Genomic DNA, 23,283 nt, shown 5'->3' with positions numbered 1-23,283 from the left:
GCAGAGGACGAGGACTCTGCACCTGCGCACACCGCTGCCCGCAGAGGACGAGGACTCTGCACCTGCGCACACGCGAGCTTGTAACGCCGCGCCTGCGCACCAGAGAGCAGCGCGGCTCCCGCCAAAACCCGTGCTGGAACGTACCAACCCCGGGAAGGGAGGGGGAGTTAGGTAGATTCTTCTCCTCGCAGGCCGTTTTGGCTGGACATGGAGGGGAGGAGCACGCCCACCCTGGCCTGGCCTGCCTTATGCCATCACAGCAATCCTTGCCAATTCTTTTATGGAGCCGTGTGCCCTAGTCTAGGCCTGGAGCCGGTGCTGGTGCCCCTAGTTGGGGCCCACGTGGGCGCGCTGGGAAGGCGCAGGCGCAGAGCGGGGTCAGGGAAGCTGAGAGCAGGGCTCGAGCCGGGAAGGCCAGGATGCGACCTCCTCCGTGGTGCGGGGGAGGGGACGGGATGGGGGTCAGGGCAGGGACCCAGGGCTGACCTGAGAGACCAGGTGTCGTGGGCGGATGGCGGTGCAGGACAGAGCAGACCCGGGCGGGGCCCCAGGTTGAGACCACTTGGTGGAGGTGGGCCGCGCCGCGTCCGTGGCCGCTGCTGCCCTTCTTGGGCAAGATATTTCCCTTTGAAACAGAGGTGGGTGGGGCTGGGGGACGGAGCTCCTTGTACTATTCTTGCAACTTCCAGGGAGCCTAGAGTTACTTCAGAACGAAAAGCTAAAGAAAATGGTGATGTTCCACAGTTGCACTCCTGGGGGATGCCGCGTCGCCCCAGGGCTCGGAAGAGCCAAGCTTCCGTCCCCGTCCCCGTGCGGAGGTGGACCGACGGGGGGCCAGGTCGGGAACCCGGTTCGGAGAACAATGGGCCCTTGGCGTGTGCGGGGGAAAGTTGTCATCTTGCATGGAAAGAGAGAAAGGCCGGGGTTCGGGATGGCTTTCCCGGCGGAGCGCAGAAACGTTGTTAACTTCGTTAACCGTAGTGGTGAACGTCGTGTGACCCATTGAGCCCTTGGAAAGAAGTGGTCCAAATCGCGATGTGCTTTGAATGTAAAATACACCTGGGTCGCCATAACTTCATGTCAAAAAAAGAACATGGAGGGGCTCCTGGTGGCTCAGTCTGTTGAGGGTTCAATATGGGCTCAGGTCATGATCTCATGGTCGGTGGGTTCAAGGTCCATATGGGGCTCTGTGCTGACAGCTCAGAACCTGGAGCTTGTTTCAGATTCTGTTTCTCTCTTGCTCTCTCTCGAAAACAAACATTAAAAAAAAAAAAAAAAAAAAAAGGAACGTAGGGGCGCCTAAGTGGCTCATTGGGTTAAGCATCCGACTTGATCTCCAGGCTCATGATTTCGAGCCCAGTGCAGGGCTCTGTGCTGACAGCTCAGAGCCTGGAACCTGCTTCGGATTCTGTGTCTCCTTCTCTCTCTGCCTCTCCCCTACTCACACTCTGTGTCTCTCTCTCCCTCAAAAAAACACAAAACATTAAAGAAATTTAAAAATTAAAAAAAAGAACACATTACCTCAATAATTTTGTACTGTTTACATATGTTAAAATGGTAATATTTTTGATGTTTTGGGCTAACTATATATCACGGGGTTGATTTTACCTTTCTAAAAAAGCTCCCTTTTAAAATGTGGGAATCAGGGGCGCCTGGGTGGCTCAGTCGGTTGAGCCTCCGACTTCGGCTCAGGTCAGATCTCACGTTCGTGGGTTCGAGCCCCGCGTCAGGCTCTGTGCTGACAGCTAGCTCAGAGCCTGGAGCCTGCTTCCAGTTCTGTGTCTCCTTCTCTCTCTGCCCCTCCCCCTCTCATGCTCTGTCTCTCTGTATCAAAAATTAAAACATTTAAAAAATAAAAAATAAAAAAAAATGTGGGAATCAGAAAACTTAGAATCTACATGTGCAGCCCACATTTTATTTCTTTTGGACAGTGCTGCTCTATACCAAGTTAGAGTAAGAACTGGATGAAGTGCTTATTCTATCAAACTCGGATGCTACATTGTTAAAGTGATATTTTATCCCTGCTACAATGCTGTAACATTAATTTCAACCTCTGATAATCTTTGAAATCATAAAAGCAATACTTGGTTATGAATGTATATTGATTTATTAACCAAACACTATGCAAATTAGCAAGCAATTTTCTTTGCTAACATCTTAAACAAGTTTCTTAGCTATAAAGAAGTCTCTGAGGTGTTTCATTTGGAAAATTCCAACTGAGATAAAGATTAATGTTTGTGCAAAAGCCCACCACAGAACATTGCTATTTGTGTCTTCACTGGTCGTTCGAAAATTTTCTTCACGGTCCTATATAGAAGAGAAATAGGCAGTTTTAGTTTCTTAAAGTATTTAATGTGTGGATTTGAGGGGAAAGTGCTGGATGTTTTGAAGATGTTTACTATCTCCCCGTTAATACCTCACACCAAAGTGCAGTATCTGACTGAGCCCGGGTGTGCTGTTACCTTAACGTAAGGACTAAGAATGGAGCTTATGAAGCAATCTTTGTATTTTGATGGAGAACGTCTGCCATCTGACCCGTTGTCTTGTACATTTATTTCCCAGCATTGGGCAAAGTGAGCGTTAGCCAACGGTGACATTTTCGTCATCCGCGTCCACCCTGCACTTTACGCTGGGCAGCGTGCCAAGCACACCTGTCCTTATTTTCCAGGTAAGGAAGCTGGAGCCTGGAGACGACCCCAGGTGAGCCTGGGGGCAGATCTGAGCCCATGTCTGACCAGAGTCCACTGGACACAATGACCTGGAAAACGCACAGTGTCTCAGGAGCAGACAGGTTTGGAAAGTGGGCACCCTGAGCCTCTTCATGTGTGTGGGGGTGTTTGGGAGCATTTGTTGGTTCTGTCAGCTCAGCCCCCGCAAGTGAGTGAGCCACAGTCCCTCTTCCTAGAGGAGCTCACAGCCCAGCAGGCAGTGGAAAGATAGTGACCCTCGCTCTCTCCGGTCACCCTGAGCGTCCCCACAGTGCTAGCTCCGGGGGCAGGACGGAGCAGCAGGCCGTTCATTCTCTCCGCGGCTCAGGGGCTCCCAGGGCCTCGTTCCTGGCAGCAAGAGAAAGAACGAGCCGAATGGGCAGACTGACCCTTTGGTAGTTTTGTTCTTTGACTATTTGCTCAATTTGCTCAATTAGATGTTCCAGCTTAAAGCTAACTTCATTAACTTTGTCCTTCGCTTGAGCAACCGCTGCGTCAAGGTCATGCTGTCCAACTCGAATCTCTAAGTGAATCCGCTGTACAAACAGTAGAAGGGAAGAAACATTCTTAAAACAGCTCCACTCCCGCCCCGTGTCTGCCCGTGCCCTCTCTTCGCTCTCCCCGCCCCGCCCCGTGTCTGCCCGTGCCCTCTCTTCGCTCTCCCCACCCCCCCTGCAAGAGCAGGCCCCGCTGCTTCCTGGTCTCTCACCGGCCCTCAACCCCTGCCAGACTCAGCACTTGAGGATGATATGCACTAAATGGTGATCTGTGACCCAGAGAAGGTACTCATACCCCCAAACGTCAAATTTACTATGAGGCAAATGCCTTTGGTGCTAAGCGAATTTGATTACTTTCAGGAAATTTTTCTTTACATAAAACTAATTTCTGATACTAACGTACTGATTGTCTTCATCTGCCCTCAGCACATTTAGAAAATAACCAGTCACCGTCTGCCATGTCGGAGTTTTATTTATTGGGATTGCATTGTTAATTTATCCTCCAGCCTTCGCTAGTTTTCAGGCCTGAACGATCACAGTCCCTTCAACCATCCCTCACGGTTCTTGTTTTTCAAGCCCTTTAATCAACACCACGGCTCTCCTTTGAACCCCTTCCAAGCTGTGCAGCCCCTTCTGTGGTTGCTGCACCGAGATGCGGGCCCAGGACCTTCAAGAGGCTCCGGCCGGTCCGGGTGTGCCGGCTCCGCACCCCAGGGCCACGCCCGAGCAGCGCCGACACCCCGTTCTCCAGCCTGGACACGGGGGCCGTGTACTCACCAGCTTGCTCCCTCCAAACGACAGGAGCCTCGTAGAGTTAGACTCCAAGCAAATGATGTGTTCGCCAGGGGAGTGTGAAGTGAAATAGAAGGTTCCTTGTGGGCCGTATAACCTGGACAATAACACCTAGGATCGAGGTTTCCATAGTTTAAATTTATTATTCTCTAATTTCCCTTTTTAAAAATAATACTCCACAATATCGCTTAGTAAAAATCGTGCAATTCTTAAAGAAGGAATGAAGTGGTTGATGAACATGAAAATGATTTGTTGTTGGTAAAAACAAAATACACAGACGGTAAGATAGCACTGTCAAAGATTTAAATAAAAGTACCCAGGGATAGTATTGAGAAATACTATCTCTAAACACCGATTTGGGAAAGTAAATTGAACAACCATTTTGGAGAGCAGTTCAGCAATATGTATTAAAAATTAAAAATAGATACAGCCACCAACTCAGTGGTTCTACCCACAGAAACTTCTTCTGTGGAAGTGCACAAGCAGACAAAATTATGTGTAAAAGGATATTCAGGGTGGTGGTGTTTGTAATGGTAACCTTTCTTTCTTAAAATTACTTCAATACTTTTCAGTAGGGGGTTGATTAAATTTAGACAAAGCTAAATAAAGGAATATTATGTGGCAAAAAAAAGTATTATACCCACATCTATACTAAAGGTGTCCATGATATCCTATGGTAGAGTAGTCTGAATAGGATACTGTTTTTTATTTAAGAAATCATTTGTAGGGGTGCCTCAGTGGCTCAGTCAATTCAGTGTCTGACTCTTGATTTTGGCTTAGGTCATGATCTCACAGTTCGTGGGTTCAAGCCCTGCGTCGGGCTCTGTGCTGACAGTGCAGAGCCTGCTGGGATTCTCTGTCTCCCTCTCTCTTTGCCCCTCCCAGACTGGAGCACTCTCTCCCCCCCCCATAAGTAATTAAAAAAACATTTGTAAGAGCACATGTGTGTATGTTTCCGGAAGCTTAGAAGACGACTCTGTTTTCTTAGAAGAATGCACACCAAGCTTTTAGTTGGCTATTTTTGTTGGGCAACTTTGACTTTCTGTTTAGGTCATTTCTATATTATTTGCCACTTTAAAAACAGGTGTAAGACTTCTAGTCTGTCATCAAGGAGCTTGGAAGTTGGCACTCTGTCTTAACAAGTGAAAAGATGAACAAAAATAAAGGCAATTCTTTTTAGATCTGTCAGAGAATTGAGGGTAAATCAGTGCTCCTAAAACTGGAGAGACAAACAAATATAAAGAATCACAACTTGCCAGAGCAGAAACTCTGAGGGCACCAGTACTGGGCTCCTTTAACCTGGTACCTGATGTCCAGCTTTCAACAACCAAAAATGTCAAGGACTACTAGATGGCAAAAAACGTAGTTCAAAGAGACAGAACATGCATCTCAACCAGAGTCAGACATGTCAGGGACACTGGATGAGTGGACCAGGAATTTGGGAAAACTGTGGCTAGTATGTGAAGGGCTGTCACAGAGGGGCAGGCCGTGTGCCGAGAGCAGAGAGATGGAAGTTCCAAGAAACGTTTTAAATGCTGGAGCAGAAAGGAAGGATGCCTTTGGTGGGCTTATTAGACTGGAGGCGGCTGGGGAGAGACTCCCAGCATGAGGATATGACCATGGAAATTTCTAAAACTGAAAAAGCAAAGGGAAAAAAAAAACCAAAAAAAAGGAACATAATATCCCAGAACTGTGGGACAGTTGTTGAAGGCATAAGCATTCACATAGTGGTCCTGCTCCAAGGAGAAGAAAGAGGAGGAAAGGCAAGAAACACCTAAAACAGTAAGGACAGAACTCCCCCTGGTTGGCGTCAGGCGCCAGGCCACAGAGTCGGGAGCTCGGAGAGCACCAGGCAGGATCAATGCCAAACAAGCCACACAAAGAAAGACCCTAGACCCTACACTTAGCATATCACGAAACTGTAGATGTCAATGATAAAAATGTCTTGAGCCAGAGTAAAAAAAAAAAAACCTTCACTACAAAGGAGCAAACGTGAGAATTACATGTGACTTCTCTTCAGAAATCACACATGCAAGAGCATGGAGTGAAATATTTAAAGGGTTGAGAGAAGAAACCCACAAACCTAGAATTGCTATCCTGCACAATTCCCCTTAAAAAGTGAAGGAGATGGGGCGTCCGGGGGGGCTCAGTTGCTTGAGTGTCCGACTTCGGCTCAGGTCATGATCTTGCAGTTTGTGAGTTCAAGCCCCGCGTCAGACTCTGTACTGACAGCTCAGAGCCTGGAGCCTGCTTCAGATTCTGTGTCTCCCTCTCTCTCTGCCCCTTCCCTGTTCATGCTCGCTTGCTCTCTCAAAAATAAATAAACATTAAAAAAATTAAAAAAACAAAAACAAACAAAAAAACAAAAGTGAAGGAGAAATAAAGATTTTCTCAAAGAAGAACTGAGGGAGTTTGTCACTGAGAGACCTACCTGGGGAGAACTGGTAAACTCTGGAGGGAGGAGAGCATGTGGGTCAGAAACTCAGGTCTCCACAAGGAAGAGCGTCCGAGAAGGGCCATTGAAGATGAACTAGAAGCTCATTTTTCTTAACTGATTGAATAGGTACTGGTTTGTTCACATAACAGCAACAATGTGTTCGGTTACAGTTCACGTGTAAGTGAGATGGACGGCAGCATGATGAGACAGGACGGGAGGGAGGGGTTCAGAATGCTTTGTTACTAGAAGGCACTGCGGCGTTACTGGACGGTGGTCGTGTGTTGGATGTAAATATTGCAAACTCCAGGGCAACCATTCAAAGAAAAGTTAAAAAAGTATAATTGATCTGTTAAGAAAGGAGACCAAATGGAATCACATAAAATACTCAAAATCACAAAAGATTGGAGCTCCTGGGTGATTGAATCACTTGAGCATCTGAGTCTTGACTTCAGCTCAGATCATGATCCCAGGGTCCTGGGATGGAGCTCCACGTCGGTCTCTATGCTGAGCAAGGAGCCTGCTCGAGGTCTCTCTCTCCCCCTCTGTCCCTCTCCTCTGTGCGCGCGCTCTCTCTTAAGTTAAAAAAAAAACACAAAACATAGAAAACGTGGACGACAAAAATAGGAACAAAGAGCAAGGGCAGCGAATAGGAAATGGGAGCAAACATGGTGGATGTACACGCAGTGCTCCCAACAATCCCTCCGACTGTCAGTGGTCCGCATGTCCCAGTGCAAAGACGGAGATTGCCAGAGTGGATCAAAACTAAAACTAGTTCTCTGTGAGAAACCTACTTCAAATATAAAGACACGTGTAGAGGGGCGCCTGGGGGGCTCAGTCAGTTGAGCGTCCGACTTCAGCTCGGGGCATGATCTCACAGTTTGTGGGTTCGAGCCTTGTGTCAGGCTCTGTGCTAACAGCTCAGAGCCTGGAGTCTCTCTTGGGATTCTGTGTCTCCCTCTCTCTGACCCTCCCCTGCTCATGCTGTATCTCTCTCTGTGTCAAAAATTTAAAAAAACATTAAAAAAAAGACGTGTAGATTAAAAGTTAAAGGATGGAGGGGCTGCCTGGGGGGCTCAGTTGGTTAAGCATCTGACTCTTGGTTTCAGCTCAGGTCATGATCTCACGGTTTGTGAGTTTGAGCCTCATACCCCACTCTCTGCCGATGGTGTGGAGGATCCTTGGGATTCTCTCTCCCCCTCTCTCTGCCCCTCCCCTGCTGGTTCTCTCAGTCTCTTTCTCAAAATAAATAACATTTGAAAAAAAGTTAAGGGATGGAGAAAGATGTATATGCTAACTTACAAAAAAAGCTGGATTACTCATTTGGATACAACAGACTTCAGATCAAGGAAGATTATCAGGGATAATTACATAATGGCAAAGAGGTCAGTTATCCTTATCCAAGAAGACAAAACAATCCTTAATGGGTGAGCACCTAACAGCAGAGCAAATTATGAGGCAAAAACACAGGACGGCAGGAGGAGGAAGAGGAGGCTCCGAGAGCCCCGGGTCGGGAGCGGTCAGGCCCAGCAGCAGGTCAGGAAGGACACGGTCAGTCGACGGCGCATCACGGGTGCCGTGGCCTACTTCGGGCACCGCCAGCAGAATACGCCGATTCTCAAGGTCACACGGACACTCACCATGACAGACCACATTCTGGTCTGTTAAAATAGTAGAAACCATCCACTACATTATTTCAACAAATAATAATGATCATAGAAACCAAACAAAGTCTACTCTCAAAACACAGTGGAGTTGTAATAGAAATCAACAACAAAGATGGTTGGAAAATCCATAAATATTTATAAATTAAACACTCAGAGATTAAGCACATATCTAAATAACACATTAGTCAACGAAGAAATCATAAAAGAAATTTAAAAATATTTGGAACTAGGAGAGGATTCTGGGAAGATGGTGGAGTAGGCAGCAGAGGAGCGTGTCTTCCCATCTAAGAATCACACTGTGAGGATCTATCTCGAACTGTTGTGGAACCATGGAGTCTAGCGAAGGCTTGCAGCCTCCAGCGGGAGCCTTGGGTGGGAGCCTGTGGTTACTTTTGGTCAGTGTCAGCTCTTGGCCCAGTAGCACCGACCCATCCCCATCCCCACTCCCATCCGCACCCCCACGCCCGCCCACACTCCAGCTGCATGGCAGGCAGCTGTGCATGTGTTGCTAGAACAGCCTGCACATAGTGTGTGGAAGGAAGCCAGGGTGGGCAAAAGGACCCTGTCCTCCCAGGATCCGGGATCTACGTAACTGTCACATACAAAAGATCTTCAATAAGATTATCAGCAGACTTCTCATCAGAAATTTTGGAGACCAGAGGGCAGTGGGTTGATAAACTCAAAGTGCTAAAAGAAAAAAGTCCAAAAAGGACATGAACAGGTGCTCAGCCTCACCAATCGCTAAGGAAACAGTGGGACATGGGACACACAATGCAGGGGTTTGTGCGGCACGCACGTGTCATCACCGCCTGCCCTTCGGCCACGTTGTTCCCTGGGGCTGTCAGTCACGTGCCGTAGGAGCGGGTAGATGACCAAGATGGGCAACTTGGCGTGCCCTGTGCCCTGGACACGCTGCTCAAGGAAGAATGGTCAGAAGCCGTGTGGGGTGCTGATAAGGACTTTAACAGGGAATCTTGTAAGAAATGTTGAAACTAGGGCTGTTTCTTCTTCCAAATGGAGAGAGCTTTCTTGAAAATTGGGCCTGTGGGGTGAGAACTCTGTCCCTCCTAGGCCGAGAAGAGGGCTGGGGACACATTGGGACCAGGATAAATTGTTGTTGAATGCAGAAGGAGTGAAAATATTTGTCATCCTTTCTAGAAGGATGTATTGTTTCAGGGGGCCCCTGGGTGGGTCAGGCAGTTAAGTGAGTGACTCTTGGTTTCTGCTCAGGTCAAGGTCTTGCAGTTTGTGGGTTTGAGCCCCGAGTCTGTGCTGACAGTGTGGAGCCTGCTTGGGATTCTCTCTCTCCCTCTATTTGTCCCTTCCCCACTCTCACTGTCTCAAATAAATCAAAATTTCAAAATGTAGAAGGGGCATTGTTTCAGGCAATTATGTTTTTGAAGAATGAACTTAGTCTTAGAAACAGTAATTGGGATTTTCTGTGACAGATTTTCGCTCAACTAAAATTTCAGTTCAGCGTTTAATAAGCCAGGGAGACATTTCCAGATTGCTCATGAAAGAACAGAGACGAGCTGGCTCCTGGAACAGGTGTGCGTAGGGGAGGCAGCCATGTGGACAGGAGTCCGGACAGCGGCCACCGTCAGGCCGGTGCCAGGTGCACCAAGAGAAGGTGCTGTATCAGGCCCGGTGCAAGGGTGCCCACGGTCCAGCTGGAGCGGGCAGCAGGAGGGTGTCAGCATGCCTCCTGGGCTGGGACACACAGTCACCAAGGGTAACGAGAACAGGGACTCTGGGTCCTCGCCTCACCGGTGGGAATGCCTGCTCTGCTCTAGGAGGTTTCCTCCACCGTGAGCACAGTCCCAGGGCAGCTCCGAGTCCAAAGGGAACTAGTTCTTGCAACTGTGTTTGAATCAGTGGACTGCGAAAGAGTGCCTTGGGCTGGCGTGGGGGGAGTGGGGGTCTCCATTTGGTCCAACGTACAGATGAGAAAACAGGCTTGGAGCGGTCAGCCTGCTGAAGATTCAGCGTCACGACCTATACCGGAACTTGGCTCTGACTCCAAACTTCGCCTTCTTCCCGCTTGACCATGGTGCCTTTGCTACTCCTGCTAAGCCCTGGGGGACCAAACAGATGCAGAGGCTGCCACATAACCAAAGCAAGTGCCCGCCAGGGAGGCGGGGTGAGGCAAACCACAGGCGCGCCTCAGCCTGCGGGTCCCGTCCGCCCAGCGCCACCAGCAAGGCCCAGGGTGAAGAATAGGGCCCAGCGTTCCTACTGTTTTAAAGTACTTTGTGTCGAGGTCTCTTCAGCTGGACTGCGGGCCGGCACGGGCACTGGCCGTGTCTGCGGCGCCTCTGTTCAGAGCTGCACACGGGACACATTGTGAGCTCTGGTCCGTGAGTGCTTATGCACACGTTTCTCAGGTTTACAGGGACACACGACGTAAGAGTTTTTAGCAAATGAGAAGTTTCAGTTACAGGACATGAAAGAACGTTTTACCTCCTCATTGTAGGTCATAACAGTCACAAACATTCCCAAACCCGGAGCCGACTCCAGGAAGTCGTGTCTGCGCGCATCCCACTGCTGTGTCCTGAAAGTCCCTGTTTCACAAACACAAGACATTTGTTGTAAGTGTAAGAAATTTTTACATAACGTTGCTTAAATGGATTTTCTTTTCAGTCTAGTCGAATAGAAAATGCTGTTAGTGTAAAGAGCTTACTCCCTGGTGATCAGGTCATGGGGCCGAGCGGGAAGTCCCCGGAGGGGAGACGGAGGCTCGGCCCGCGTTCCCACGCGACCTCACCGCGCCCCGCGGAACCCCCTCGGAAAACGGGGGAGGCTAAGTCCCTCCTACGTCTCAGAGCTGCGAGCGCTGTTGAAAAAATAAACAGCCCTGAAAACTTTCTACCTCGAATGTGAGCTGCGGTGGGCCAGGACCCTCCGGTGTCCCCAGCGCCTGTGTCTGTCGCCTCGCACCATTCCTTGCTCAGGCCTAGGGGCGTCCTGCCGAGTCCTTCCTTCCCCTGCGGTCGGGTTTGCGACCCAGAGAGAGTCCCCCGCTTTCTCCGTTAGTGCACGAAGGCACCCTGTGGCTTGCCCCTGGGCTGCTTGGCATCGTGTGTACCTTGCAAGGCACAATGTTAATAAAAGTTCATGTTTGTTGAAAAACATTGAAAAATAGCTAACAGCTCTTGTGTGTGCCAGGTTCTGTGCGAAGCCCTTAAAATGCCTTCTCGTTTATTCTTAACATGTACTTTGAGGAGGTATTTCTGTTCCTTCACCAAGTCAGCTGATAAGTATATAATGACCCCCTTCCACGTGAGAGCATGGTTCTGGGAGTGAGGACAACGTGAATGAAAGAGACACGATCTTTATTTCCAGAGCTTTCGTACAGAGAGAAGCAGACCGCAAGGAAATAAGTATATACTGTGGGAGATGATAAGAAAGCTGTGAGAAAAAGCAAGTAACAGGGTAGGGGCTTGGAGTATTCTCTGGGGAAGCCAGGGATGCTTCCCTGAACTTTGAGCAAAGACTCAAAGGAATAGGGAAGTAAAATTTGTATATAATTTTATACTGAGCATCCTTATAATTATGTTTCTGTCTCTCTGTCACATTACTTGCCAAACATTCTAAAGATTTTACACATATAATCTGAATTCTCATGATAACACTATGTAGGTGATACTATCTTTATAATTTTACAGATTTGAAACCGAAACAGAAAGAGTAATTTGCCTAAGGTCACACACATAGCAAGTGGCGGAGTCAGGACTGAAACCTAGGCGGTGACGTGCCTTTCCCCTTGCTGCCACATAGTGCTGCCCCGTCGGGGGAAAGACTGTTCCTTGGAGGGGGTGCCTGCAGAGGTCCTGGGGCAGGGGCACTCGTGGGGCACCAAGGAGCAGCAGGGCTGCTGGGGGGAGGGTAGCAGGCAGAGACCGGCGCGAGGGGAGATTCAGAGCCTGGCAGGGGCAGGACCACAGAGAGCCTGCACATTCCTCGTAGGGACTAGGGAGGTAGTCATTTGGAAGAGTGAGATCAAGGGGCTTTCGCTCTAAAATATTTGTCACTGGGGGGTGCCTGGGTGGCTCCGTCGGTTAAGTGTCCAACTTCAGTTCAGGTCATGATCTCACGGTTCACGGGTTCAAGCCCCACATCAGGCTCCGTGCTGACAGCTTGGAGCCTGGAGCTGCTTCAGATTCTGTCTCTCCATCTCTCTCTCTCTCTCTCTCTCTCTCTGCCCCTTCCCCCCCGCTGCTCACGCTCTGTCTCCCTCTCAAAAAAGAAACATTAAAAAAATAAAATATTTGTCGTGTGGAGAAACGAGTGAAGGAGCAAGAGTGGAAGTAGGGAATCGGGGTGACTTGGACCAGGTGCAGGTGGTGGAGGTTGTAAGTGCTGGATTCTGCATACTGTCCCTATTTTACAAGTTGGAAATGGAATCTCCAAGAGAGAAAGTCATAAGGAAAAGTGAGTTGTAGAGGCAGAATTAGAGTCAAGGTAGTGTAATTCCAAAGCCCAGAACTAGAGGCGCAGGGCCACACTGCCTCCCTGATGGCAGGGAGACAGGTCCGGGACAGGGGCCTGAGAGGGCCGTGGCTCTGGGCGCTGACTGTAGAGGGCAGCCCCTGCAAAATGAGGCGCTCTTGGGGGGACCATTTCCTGGGATGAGAAGATCCGCATCAACGTCTCAAGCGCTGCCTGCACTAGGTCTTCGGCGTCTTGGAATAGTGCTGGCCCTTTGTCCCTCCTGGCATACTAAAAACCGCATCGAGTGCATATTCTATGCTGTTTCAAGGGCACGTCTCTAGGAGATCTTTTTAAAGTGTCATCGATGGGGACACCTGGGGGCTCAGTTGGTTAAGCAGCTGACTTCAGCTCAGGTCATGATCTCACGGTTTGTGAGTCCAAGCCCCGCGTTCCCCTCTGTGCTGGCAGCTCAGAGCCGGGAGTCTGCTTTGGATTCTGTTGTCTCCCTCTCTCTGCTCCCCTCCTCATGCTCTCTCTCAAAAATAATTAAGCATTTAAAAAAAATTTTAAGGGTCATCGATGATTCTAGAAAAGATGAAGCCCCCTCCACCCTACTCCTTCTGCTAATTACAGCTAAAAAACATTGGGCAAAATGTATAAAACAACAACTAGAAGACTCAGAAAGGTAGAAAAAAGGTGATTGGTTGAGAACCTCAAGACTCAAAACACACCCAGCAGTGAGCACCCTATTCATGTCCCCCACCCGACCTGCCCTGGCCTGGGTGCCGCAGCTGCAGACCAGCCTTAAAGAGAGGGACGGAGGGCGAGAGGGAGACGGCACGGAGAAGGCTGCTCAAGGAAAGCCTGGGGTCTTTAGCCAGAGGATCTGGGATGGGCTGGTCCTGCAGGATGGAGGTGCACTTGCCCTGCCCCAGCCGCGAACCATGAAGGAAGCTGCACCCCTCACCCACTGTATGCCTCACACGAGGGCTGGGGTGGGGGTCCTGGTGACGTGCCCACCCTGCACCACGGGAAGGACGGGGGGGGGGCGGCACCTGCCACCCGGGGAGCTGAGGGAGGCCTCCAGGGAGGCTTGAGTGGCAGAGAGGGATCTTTTCATCTGGTATGAGGTCCTGGCACACCTCTGAGCGGCAGGTGCGTGTCACCAACAGAATTAATGCGGCAAAACCTCCGAGGATCCAACTACCGTGTGCAATACCGCCTAGGTTTCAGGTTGGCCTCTCTGAAGAAAAGGTCTCAAAACTAAAGACTGGTCACCTAAATCTAAAACTGCCAGCTGTTTCCCCAGCAAAACTAGGCTTATTCAGGAACAGCAGAGAGGGCAGACTACGCATGACAAAACCATTGGTGGGGTTGGGAGAACAAAGCAGAAGAGTCTCTCTTATAGAGGAAAGGGGGTAGGAAGGCTGTTGTAAACAGAAAGTCCACTGGAGGAAACTGGGAGCTGGAAGTGTAGTGGCTTTTCATTGGCTGACCCATGACTCATTAGCTGGGTTATGATAGTCTCTCATTGGCTGGACCGTTGCTGGGGGAGGAGGAAACCTTCCTTCCTCCTGGGGGTCTGTAAAGTAGTAGCTACAGTGGAATCCACCTGCAAGGTGCGTCCCTTCCTGTTGGATCTGCAATTGACCCGGAGTGGCAGGGCCGAGAGCTCCCCCTGCTGGCCGCCGGACTCCATTGTAAACAATGTTTCTTTTTACCAATTTTCACAAGACAAAAATATATATGGAAAATAGAAGCCATGCATCAGTGATAGATGGGGGAACAACTGTTTGAATGACAGTATACTTCTCATAAGAATGATGGAAGCTGGATGTGGCACATTTTTCAAGTGTTGAAAGAAAACAACTGTCAAACCACATTTTATATCCACCAGAAACACCCTTCAGATCGAAGGCAAAATATTCTTATAGCTCAAGGAAAACTAAGAATTTTTCACCAGAACACATGCTTTAAAATAATTGCTGGAGGCACCTGCGTGGCTCAGTCGGTCAAGCACCTGATTTCAGCTCAGGGCATGATCTCAGGGTTCCTGGGTTCCAGCCCCGCGTGGTCGGGCTCTGTGCTGACAGCTTAGAGCCTGCAGACTGCTTCAGATTCTGTGTGTCTCTCTCTGTCCCTCCCCAGCTCACACGCACACACACTCTCTCTTTCTCAAAAATAAATGAATAAACATTAAATTTTTAAAAAATAATTGCTAAAGGAAGTTCTTCAAACAGAAAGAGAATGGTAAGGACACTTGGAACACCAGAAGGGAAGAGAGAGTAACAGAGTAACTAGGGAAACAACCATAGAGCATTCTTACTTAAAACTGTTTGAAAGTTGCCAGCAGACAGCATATATAATGTTGTCTGATGTGGTTCTCAAAGCGCGGAGAGGGCACACTTAAGACGACTGTGCTATAAAGGGCAGGGAGGGCAAAGGCACTTCCCTGGTCATAAGGTTCCCACTTTTCTCTTGAAAAATGCAGAATATCGGTCCTCACGGACTGTGATTAGTATGTGCATTGTAATCCCTAGAGAAAACACTAACAAAGCTATTCAAAGAGATATAGTGAAAATAACTATAGGTAAAGCAAAAATGGGTTATTACAAAACATTGAAGTAACCTCCAGCAAGGTAGGAAATGGAAACAGGAACCGAAAGCAGGGGGAGCAAAAAGAAAACAATAAACAGGCAGACCAGAATCCTGACAGTATACATTACATGTGATAATTACATTACAGATCAGTGGTCTAAACAGATCAGGCCAAGATTGTCAGAATAGATTTTTTTTTAAATGACCCAACTGTTATGCAGCGTACAGGGAAATCACTTTGGATATAACACTATATGCAAGTTAAAGGTAAAAGGATAAAAGAGGTATGCCATGCTGACAGTGATCGTTGATCAAAAGCTTGAGTGGCTCTGTGAGTGCCCAGCAAAGTGGACTTCGGAGCAATGAAAATGACCCGGGCAGAGAGGGCCGTTCGGGAGCGAGAGAGGGATCAGTCCGCGCAGCGGAAGTCGTCCTGGGGGCGGAAGCAGAGGTGGCAGCACAGGCAGTCACCCAGCGGAAGGCGGTGGCGCAGGCCCCGCCGGGGGCGGCCGCCCTCGGGGGCGCGGAGAGAAGCCGGCCAGGCGCTGGGAGGCCGCACACCGCCAGCCGACGGGACCCGGCTGCCTCCGCCCCGCGCCCCGAAAACGGCAGACTGCGCCTTCCTTTTCAGGTGCTTGTGGAACATTCACCGACTTGAGCTAGAAAGCCCAGACCCCGATCAGGCACCTCTGCCGAAGCCGCTGAATGTTCCTGGAGGGGAGCACACGGCCGGGCAGACGGATCACTTTCCAAAGGTTGGACCACCTGGAAATCTCTGATTCACGCGCTTCCGGTTCTGTGAGACGAGCCTCATCTTCCTCCCGGCCCGCTTCCAGCCCCCGGCCCGCCGCTCGACTGCAACAGCCGGTGCCTCCGGCTCTCCGTCGCCCAGCGGCTTAACCTCCTGGAGCTTCCGCTGCCTGTCTCTCGGTGGCGCGGTTGGGGTGTCCCCACTGTCAGCGCCCCCTTCTCCGGGAGGCTGCCTGTGTCGCCATTCCCCCACCTGCCCATATTGGGCTCTTCCAGTCAGCATGCCAACCGCTCTAGCAGTCAGCAGTCCCCTTGTCTGTGTTCTGGAAGGTGCTAGAGCCCAGGGAACATGATTTCTTTCGTGGGCCTCGTGGGCCTGGCCGTCAGCTGAGAGCAGTGTTTGGCTCTGTAGTAGAGGCTCAGGAAGGCTTTGTGACTGAGTGAATGGCTCACACGTTGGATGGAGATTTTGAATGAATGAGTGCCAGTGTTGGTGGCGTGCTGCCTTGAATTATCAGAATGCGTGACAGTGGTTTCTGTCGGCTTTGCCTTGATCCGTGCCAGAGCATGACCTCGTCCAGCCCCCAGGGTGGGAGGAGGGAAGGCGGGAGGTGTCGTGCCCCTGGGCTGCCACCAGATGGCAGTGGAGAAGCATGGCCCACGGCGTCCACAGTGGAGGGAGGTCCACGGGATGGAACAGGGACAAAGGCACAAAGGCAGACAGGGACACGCTGCCCTGTTGCACGTCTCACCGACATCCATAGAGCGGCAGGGAGTTCTGGCTAGGAGCAGGGACCCTGGGGCACTGCTCCGTGCCTCACTGAGTCAAGCCGGGCTAATATCGGAGTATCTATCCCATAGGATGTGAGGAGTAAGCGAGTTCACGTTTGCAAGTTGCTTAATGCATAACTTAGCACCTCGGAAGCGCTGGGTGAGCTCCTGACAACTCACTTCTGACCTTGTTATTGGGCTTGTAGTGTGCAGCTCATGAGCGAAAGATGCAGGCACGGAGGCCCTGCAGCATGGTGGTCCACGGCCCAGTGGTCCGGCTGAGTCCTCGCCCTCAGGAGTAGTTAGGGACGTGGAGCAGTGTCTCCTAGAAGGTTCCAAGTTCCCTGAAGACTCTGTTTCCCTCCAAGCCAGTGTGCTGCATGGAGACTCAATGCAGAGGGAGCCAGTGGGGCTGGCGGAAGGGCCCACGTGACACACATTTCGTGGGTGTGCGGCTCTGCCGGTACCACACGTGCATCCCCTGGTCATTGCCGGCACCCCAAATGCTCCCACGCACTACCCACATCCTCGGGGCACCCCCCATGCTGACTTGTGCAGACAGCTGGGATCGGATGCACAGTGCTGTCAGCCTCTCCTCCCAGTGGGCGTCCGTGGGGCCCTTCTGGGAGATCATGACCTGAGCTGAAATTGAGTCAGACGCTCAGACGACGGAGCCAGCCAGGCGCCCCTTCTAGGGACCTCTTGGACGGGGCCAACCAGGAGCAAAGTTTTTATTGGTTCTGAGTTCTATTTCCTTTTTAATGAGCAGTCTCTGGGGCACCTGGCTGGCTCTGTCAGCTGAATGTCTGACTCTTAATTTCGGCTCAGGTCATGATGTCGCGGTTCATGAGTTCGAGCCCTGTGCTGGGCTCCGTGCAGTGTGGAGCCTGGAGCCTGCTTCAGATTCTCTCCCTTCCTCTCTCAGCCCATCCCGCTCTCTCTTAGAAAAAAACGAAGTTTCTCACATAATGATCACAGTGCCCCAAGGCACATCTCTCTTTTTACAAGGGACTAACCGCCTTGTTTGAAAGATAACTCCAGGACCAGCAGGTGGAAACTCCTCAGGTCAGCAGTGGTAATAACACACAGCTGTCCCCACTCCGCCCCTGCCAGCGCTCCCTCCCTCTCTGCAGGGCGAGGTGGGTGTTGAGCCAGAGTTGGGGCTGCCCTCCGGCAGTTTAGGACCAAGCCTGGGACCCCAAGCCCATAGGTCCGAGACAGAGCCAGGAAGGGCGGGGACCCTCCCCCCCCCAACACCTGCATCGGGTCGCGGCCGTCAGGTGCTCCGCCCTCCAGGGCAAGTGTGGCTCCAGGTCACAGATAAGGAAACAGAAGCCATCGGCTGTGACGGTGGTTTCGAAGCTCACGTGTTTGCCAGTGAGGCCCGCGCGGGGCCTGAGCGGCCTCCCCCGGGGGCAGGCGGATCCCTGACTCACTGCGGCTGTTCGCTCCTAGTCCCGGCAAGCAAAACACGCCTCAGGCGGCTCTGGATGACTGGCTCTGAGGTCAGGTCTCTCAGACTTTCCAGATGGGCGCATTTCGCTGGATCCCATCGTAGCCCAGAGGTGAGGACAGAACGAGCCGTCACTGGTGTGTGCTCTGCTGGACCAGGGACATCACACGTGGCTTCGGAGCCCCCACAGACCCCATTTTTGTTTTCATTTTAGTGGTCACTGAAAATTAAATATAAGCACCTTCCGGATTGGCACTTCTTAACCAAGTGGCGTTTGGCACGCGTGCTCACAATCACATGTTCACGGAGTGAGGTCAGGGACCTCACGGACGTGGAGGCCGTAGTGCGGTGAGGTGGGCCGTGGGGACAGAGCCGTTTTCTGGCTCCGGCAGCACCGGCGCCCAGAACCGCAGAGAGCCCGGCCCCCGGCAGTCGGGAAGGTGACCTGAGCCCACGCGTGGGCAGGTGGCCTGAGCCAGCGTCCCGGCTGCAGATACAGGGGCTTGTGGCAAGAACGCACGGAGTAATATGCAGGGAAGTTTCCTCCTAAACGGGACTATTTTAAAGTTTATTTTGAGAGAGAGAGAGCGAGAGAGCACCCCATAAAAAGGAATTTTTAATGAAATGTTTAGGAATTGTATTTTGGGACATGCTATTCCGTTATTTGGCACATCCAAGTAATGGACTGATGATTACAATCATAGTTAAAGGAAAAGTTAAAAAAATAAAGGAAAAATAATGACAAGAATGGAGACTTAACTGATGGTTCATCACACTCAAAATTCTAGAAGAAACTCAAAACAGTCAAGCAGGAAACACCTGCAAAACATCTTTCTGTTGAGGTGTACGTCTCCTTGACTCCAGCAATACTTAGTTTCCTGAAGTCTACTTTGCACTTTCTTTCGGTTCGTATTTCCATGCATGTTTCCCATTCTCTTACCTTCAAGCTCTCCTTGTATTTAAAGTGTTCCATGTTGTGGCCGATGGCCGGTTTCGTGGGTGCTCACGGGGGGGAAGCAGCTCAGACTCACACTACCTTCTTCTGTTTCGGGCTATTTCTCTGGACCAAGCTAGAGACACCACTTACCTTTAAGAATTCAACCAGAATTTGCATGATTAATGGCACCAGAAACTCTTGTCCTCAGGGAACCTGGCGTCCGGAAAGACAAGAGTAGCCGGGGGTCTGCGGTGTCGCATCCCGTTTCCCAGCCTGTGACGTAGGCCCTGGCCGGCAGTCGGCTCCCGCAGCGAGAACCTGGCGCAGCGCCGCGAAGGGACGGGCTGAGCCGCGCGGTCGGCGGAGCCCGTGCCACCCACCTGTTAGCAGGGTGTCACTCGGAACGTCTTCTATTATGCACTTCTCCTCTCGTTCGCCCACGTGGAAGTAAAAAGCAGGTGAAAGTGAAAAACACAAACTTAAAATAAATGTTGACGCTTGCATTTCTGCCACGTTAGCCACGGCTGGCTGCACTGCTTGCAGGGGTCGGGGACCAGCGCCACGGCTCTCTGCGTGCCTGTGTTCCACCGGACACTCTTGTCCATTGATTTCTGTGAGAAGTGACACGTGGTGGCTGCACCTGGGCAGGTGACGGCAGCAATCCCCAAGGAACAAGATAAAATGATGTCTGAACCTTGGGGCCTTTCCAGGCACGGGGATATCAGAACTCCTTCTGATCTCTTACTTTGTAAGGATTTTGAAGTGTGGTGAGGAGACAAGACAATGCAGGCCCAGGGACCCACAGCACCGACCTAGGCAGGTGCCAGGCAATGGCTCCGGGTGCACCATCCTGGCCAAACAAGACAGCCCTGGCGGCCGTTCCCTGGCTGTGCCCGCTGTTTGGCAGGAGGTGGGGGAGGGGAAGTGAGCTTCGCGCCAGGCGGTGAGAACCCAGGGCAGGGGCGAAGGGCCGGGGCCGTGGGTGTGGACAAGAAGGCTCGGAGTCCGAGCGGCGATCACGCAGTGCAGCCCACAGGGCCTCCCAGCTCTGGGGTACAGAGATTTCTCCTTAAACCCTTTATTTTGAAGTATTTACAGACTCACAAAAAGTTGCAAAAAGAGTGCAGAGAGGACCCCTGTCCCCATCACCCAGGCCCCCCCCCCCACCCCGTGGTGACGCCGGGCACAGCTCAGAGAGCTCTGAGCCGCTGTGGTCACCGGGAATTCGACCCCGGCAGAGGGCAGCTCACCGGCCCACGGAGCTGACGTGGGCTTCACGGGGCTCATATGCCCTTTTTTAAAAAAAACAGGGGTGCCTGGTGGCTCAGTGGGTTAAGTGTCCGACTTTGGCTCAGGTAACGATCTCCTGGTCGGTGAACTCGAGCCCCGCGTCGGGCACTGTGCTGACAGCTCGGGGCCTGGAGCTGCTTCGGATTCTGTGTCTCCCTCTCTCCCTGCCCCTCCCCCGCTCGCACTGTCTCTCTCTCTCTCTCTCAAAAATAAATAAACATAAAAATTAAAAAACAAAGAAAACTTGGGTGTCCTGTCAAGAGCATGCTTCTGAGAGTGATCATGAAGACTCTCGAGACGAGAGGGAAGTGGGGGCTTCGGGGTGAGAGGCGCGCTCTGCGGCCTGGGTGTTTCCCGGACTTGTGCTTTATTTACTTTTATTTTTTATGGGTAGCAGTGACCTTGGCACGTGCATGGGTCGCTCCTTGAAATACTTCTTTTTATTTTTCCTCACCTCTGAGTGCCGATGTGTTTGTAGCCTGATTCTGAGTGTGTTCAGCAATTTTTAGAATTTATTGAGAAAAAAAACCCACAGAATTTTCACTCAAAGCCCGTGTTCAGCCTCAGAGATTGTTGTTTCGTCCTGTGACGTCCTCTTTGATCTTCATTTTGTGTTCATTTTCCCACACGACACGTGCACGCCTTCGTCCCCGTCACCTACTTCACCCAGCACCCCTCACGCCTCCCCTCTGTAACCGTCAGCGTGTTCTCTGCAGTGCAGTTAAGAGTCTGTTTCTTGGTGTGTCCCCCCCCCCTTTTTTCCTTTGCTCATTTGTTTTATTTCTGAAATTCCACATGAGTGAAATCGTACGGTATCTGTCCTCCTCTGACTGACTTACTTCACTTAGCACAACACTCCACCCCCATCCCTGCAAACGGCAAGATCTCACCCCTTCTGGTGGCTCAGCAACATCTCACTGCACACACACCCACCCCTCCCCCCTCCATTCCCTGTGGATGGGCACACGGGCTACTTCCGTAGCTGGCCTATGGTAGGGGACGCCGCTGTGAACACTGGGGTGCACGGACCCCTCCGAATTAGTGCTCTTGTATTCGTGGGGCAAATACCCAGCAGTGTGAGTCCTAGATCGTAGGGTGGTTCTGTTTTTCACTTTCTGAGGAAGCGCCACACTGTTCTCCAGAGGGTGGAATCTGTTCGCATTCCCCCCAACAGTGCACGAGGGCTCCCCTTTCTCCGCGTCCTCGCCAACCCGTTATGTCTTGTGACTTTGATCTTGGCGTCCTGACAGGTGTGAGGTGGCATCTCATCGTGGGTTTGGTTTGTATTCCTGGATGATCAGTGATGCTGAGATATTTCCACGTGTCTGTTGGCCTCCGGATGTCTGCTTGGGAAGAATGTCTGCTCATGTCTTCTGCCTATTTTTTAATTGGATTATTTGTTTTTGGGCGTTGAGTTGTAGAAGTTCTTTATAGATTTTGGATACTAACCCTTTACCCGATGTCATTTGCAAGTATCTTCTCTCATTCTACCATTTGCCTTTTAGTTTTGTTGATTCTTCCCTTCTCTGTGCAGAGACTTTTTATTTTGATTATAATCCCAATAGTTTGTTTTTGCTTTTGTCTCCCTTGCCTCAGGAGATGTGTCTAGAAAACAGCTGCTTCGCATTATGCACTCGGTTGCAGGTCAGCCGTGTGGGCATGGAAAGGTGGGCAGCCCTGGTGCTGCCGTCCCAACGCAGGAGACAGTGGTGGTGCCACCTCGCGGCGCTGTGACAGCTCGGATGGCACTGGCCACGGGGCCCTCAGCTCCGCGCCTGGCACCCTGCAGGCACAGGCGGCGCAGCTGGAGGCCACACGGGAGGCGTCCCTCTGCGAGGCTTCGGCCCTCGCCCTCCGACTGGCTGGCGCCGTGCCCTCGGCCGCTCCCGACCCCCTCAGTCTGACCGGGCCGCCGGAATGAAACATCAGACCGCACAGCCCGTAAACAACGAAATGTATTTCCAGGGTCCAGGCCAGAAGTCCGAGCTGGGGCGCCAGCGCGGCCGGGGTCTGGGGTCCACGGTGCTCTGGGCTGCAGACGGCCGCCCCTCCCTGGGTCCTCCTGCGGCGGGAGCGGGGAGGGGCGAGGGGCTCCGCGAGGTCCTTCTGTGAGGGCACCGGTCCCGCTGGTGAGCCGATCACCCGCCAGGGTCCCACCCCCGGGGACTTGGACTCCAGCAAAGGCCTGTTGAGCGAACACACTGAGGCCACGGTGACCGGCAATGGTCTTCCTCTAGGAGGCGCGACCGTGCGGTGCGGCCAGCCGGGACTCCAAGAGCACTGTGGGGCTCAGCTCCCGGCCGCTTACCTTCTGTGCGATGGCGGGCCAGCGCCGGAGTTGCTCTCTGCCTCAGTTTCCTCCTCCGTGAAGGGGGAGTGCTAATAGTAGCCACATTGTGGAGGGGCCACCGAGACCCAGTGAGGTGTGTGCAAGGCGCGGCATGCCCGGATGCCTGTCTGTCCTGCCGTCTTGACGGCGCCGTCTAGGCTTCTCCCTCTTCACGTACCCAGCGCGCACGCGCACACGTGCACTTTTTCCCTGGACTATTTAAAAAAGTTTTTTCTAAAAAAAAAAGGTTTTCTTTTAATATTTACTTATTTTTCAGAGAGAGAGAGAAAGAAAGAGAATGTGTGCAGGGGACAGGCAGAGAGAGAGCGAAACACCAAATCCAAAGCAGGCTCCAGGCTGTCAGCGCAGAGCAGGGCTTGAACCCACGAACTGTGAGATTGTGACCTGAGCCAAAGTCGGATGCTTAACGGACTGAGCCATCCAGTCGTCCTTGAACTTTGTTTTTAAGCTTATTTGTTTATTTGGCAGAGAGAAAGAAAACATAAGCAGGGGAGCAGCAGAGAGGGGGAGAGAGAGCACCCCAAGCAGGCTCCGCACAGAGAGAGAGGGGGGAGGGAGCACCCCAAGCAGGCTCCGCACAGAGAGGGGGGAAGGGAGCACTCCAA

General features: G+C 51.5%; 1 protein-coding gene and 1 long non-coding RNA gene across 3 annotated transcripts; one reads left to right on the top strand and one right to left on the bottom strand.

Moving 5' to 3' along the window:
• The first annotated feature begins 382 nt into the window (after positions 1–382).
• On the top strand, positions 383–3,606 carry LOC115286414. 2 transcript variants are annotated; one of them, XR_003906052.1, is made up of 3 exons: positions 383–436; positions 2,669–2,791; positions 3,146–3,606. It is a non-coding gene; the product is annotated as an uncharacterized LOC115286414 (long non-coding RNA). The 2 variants fall into 2 exon arrangements; XR_003906053.1 differs by lacking the exon at positions 383–436 and adding an exon at positions 757–838.
• LOC115286405 (transmembrane emp24 domain-containing protein 11) lies at positions 2,089–19,629 on the bottom strand. The gene is made up of 5 exons (XM_029932946.1): positions 19,419–19,629; positions 10,559–10,659; positions 3,983–4,108; positions 3,098–3,244; positions 2,089–2,307 (listed from the first exon to the last, which is right to left on the bottom strand). Exons 1-5 carry the CDS (start codon positions 19,540–19,542, stop codon positions 2,158–2,160), a joined length of 648 nt encoding a protein of 215 aa, XP_029788806.1. The 5' UTR covers positions 19,543–19,629; the 3' UTR covers positions 2,089–2,157.
• Positions 19,630–23,283: the final 3,654 nt, after the last annotated feature.

This window comes from Suricata suricatta, chromosome 1, assembly GCF_006229205.1.
Source record: "Suricata suricatta isolate VVHF042 chromosome 1, meerkat_22Aug2017_6uvM2_HiC, whole genome shotgun sequence".
Lineage (NCBI taxonomy): Eukaryota > Metazoa > Chordata > Mammalia > Carnivora > Herpestidae > Suricata > Suricata suricatta.
This window is presented reverse-complemented; position numbering and strand designations above follow the sequence as displayed.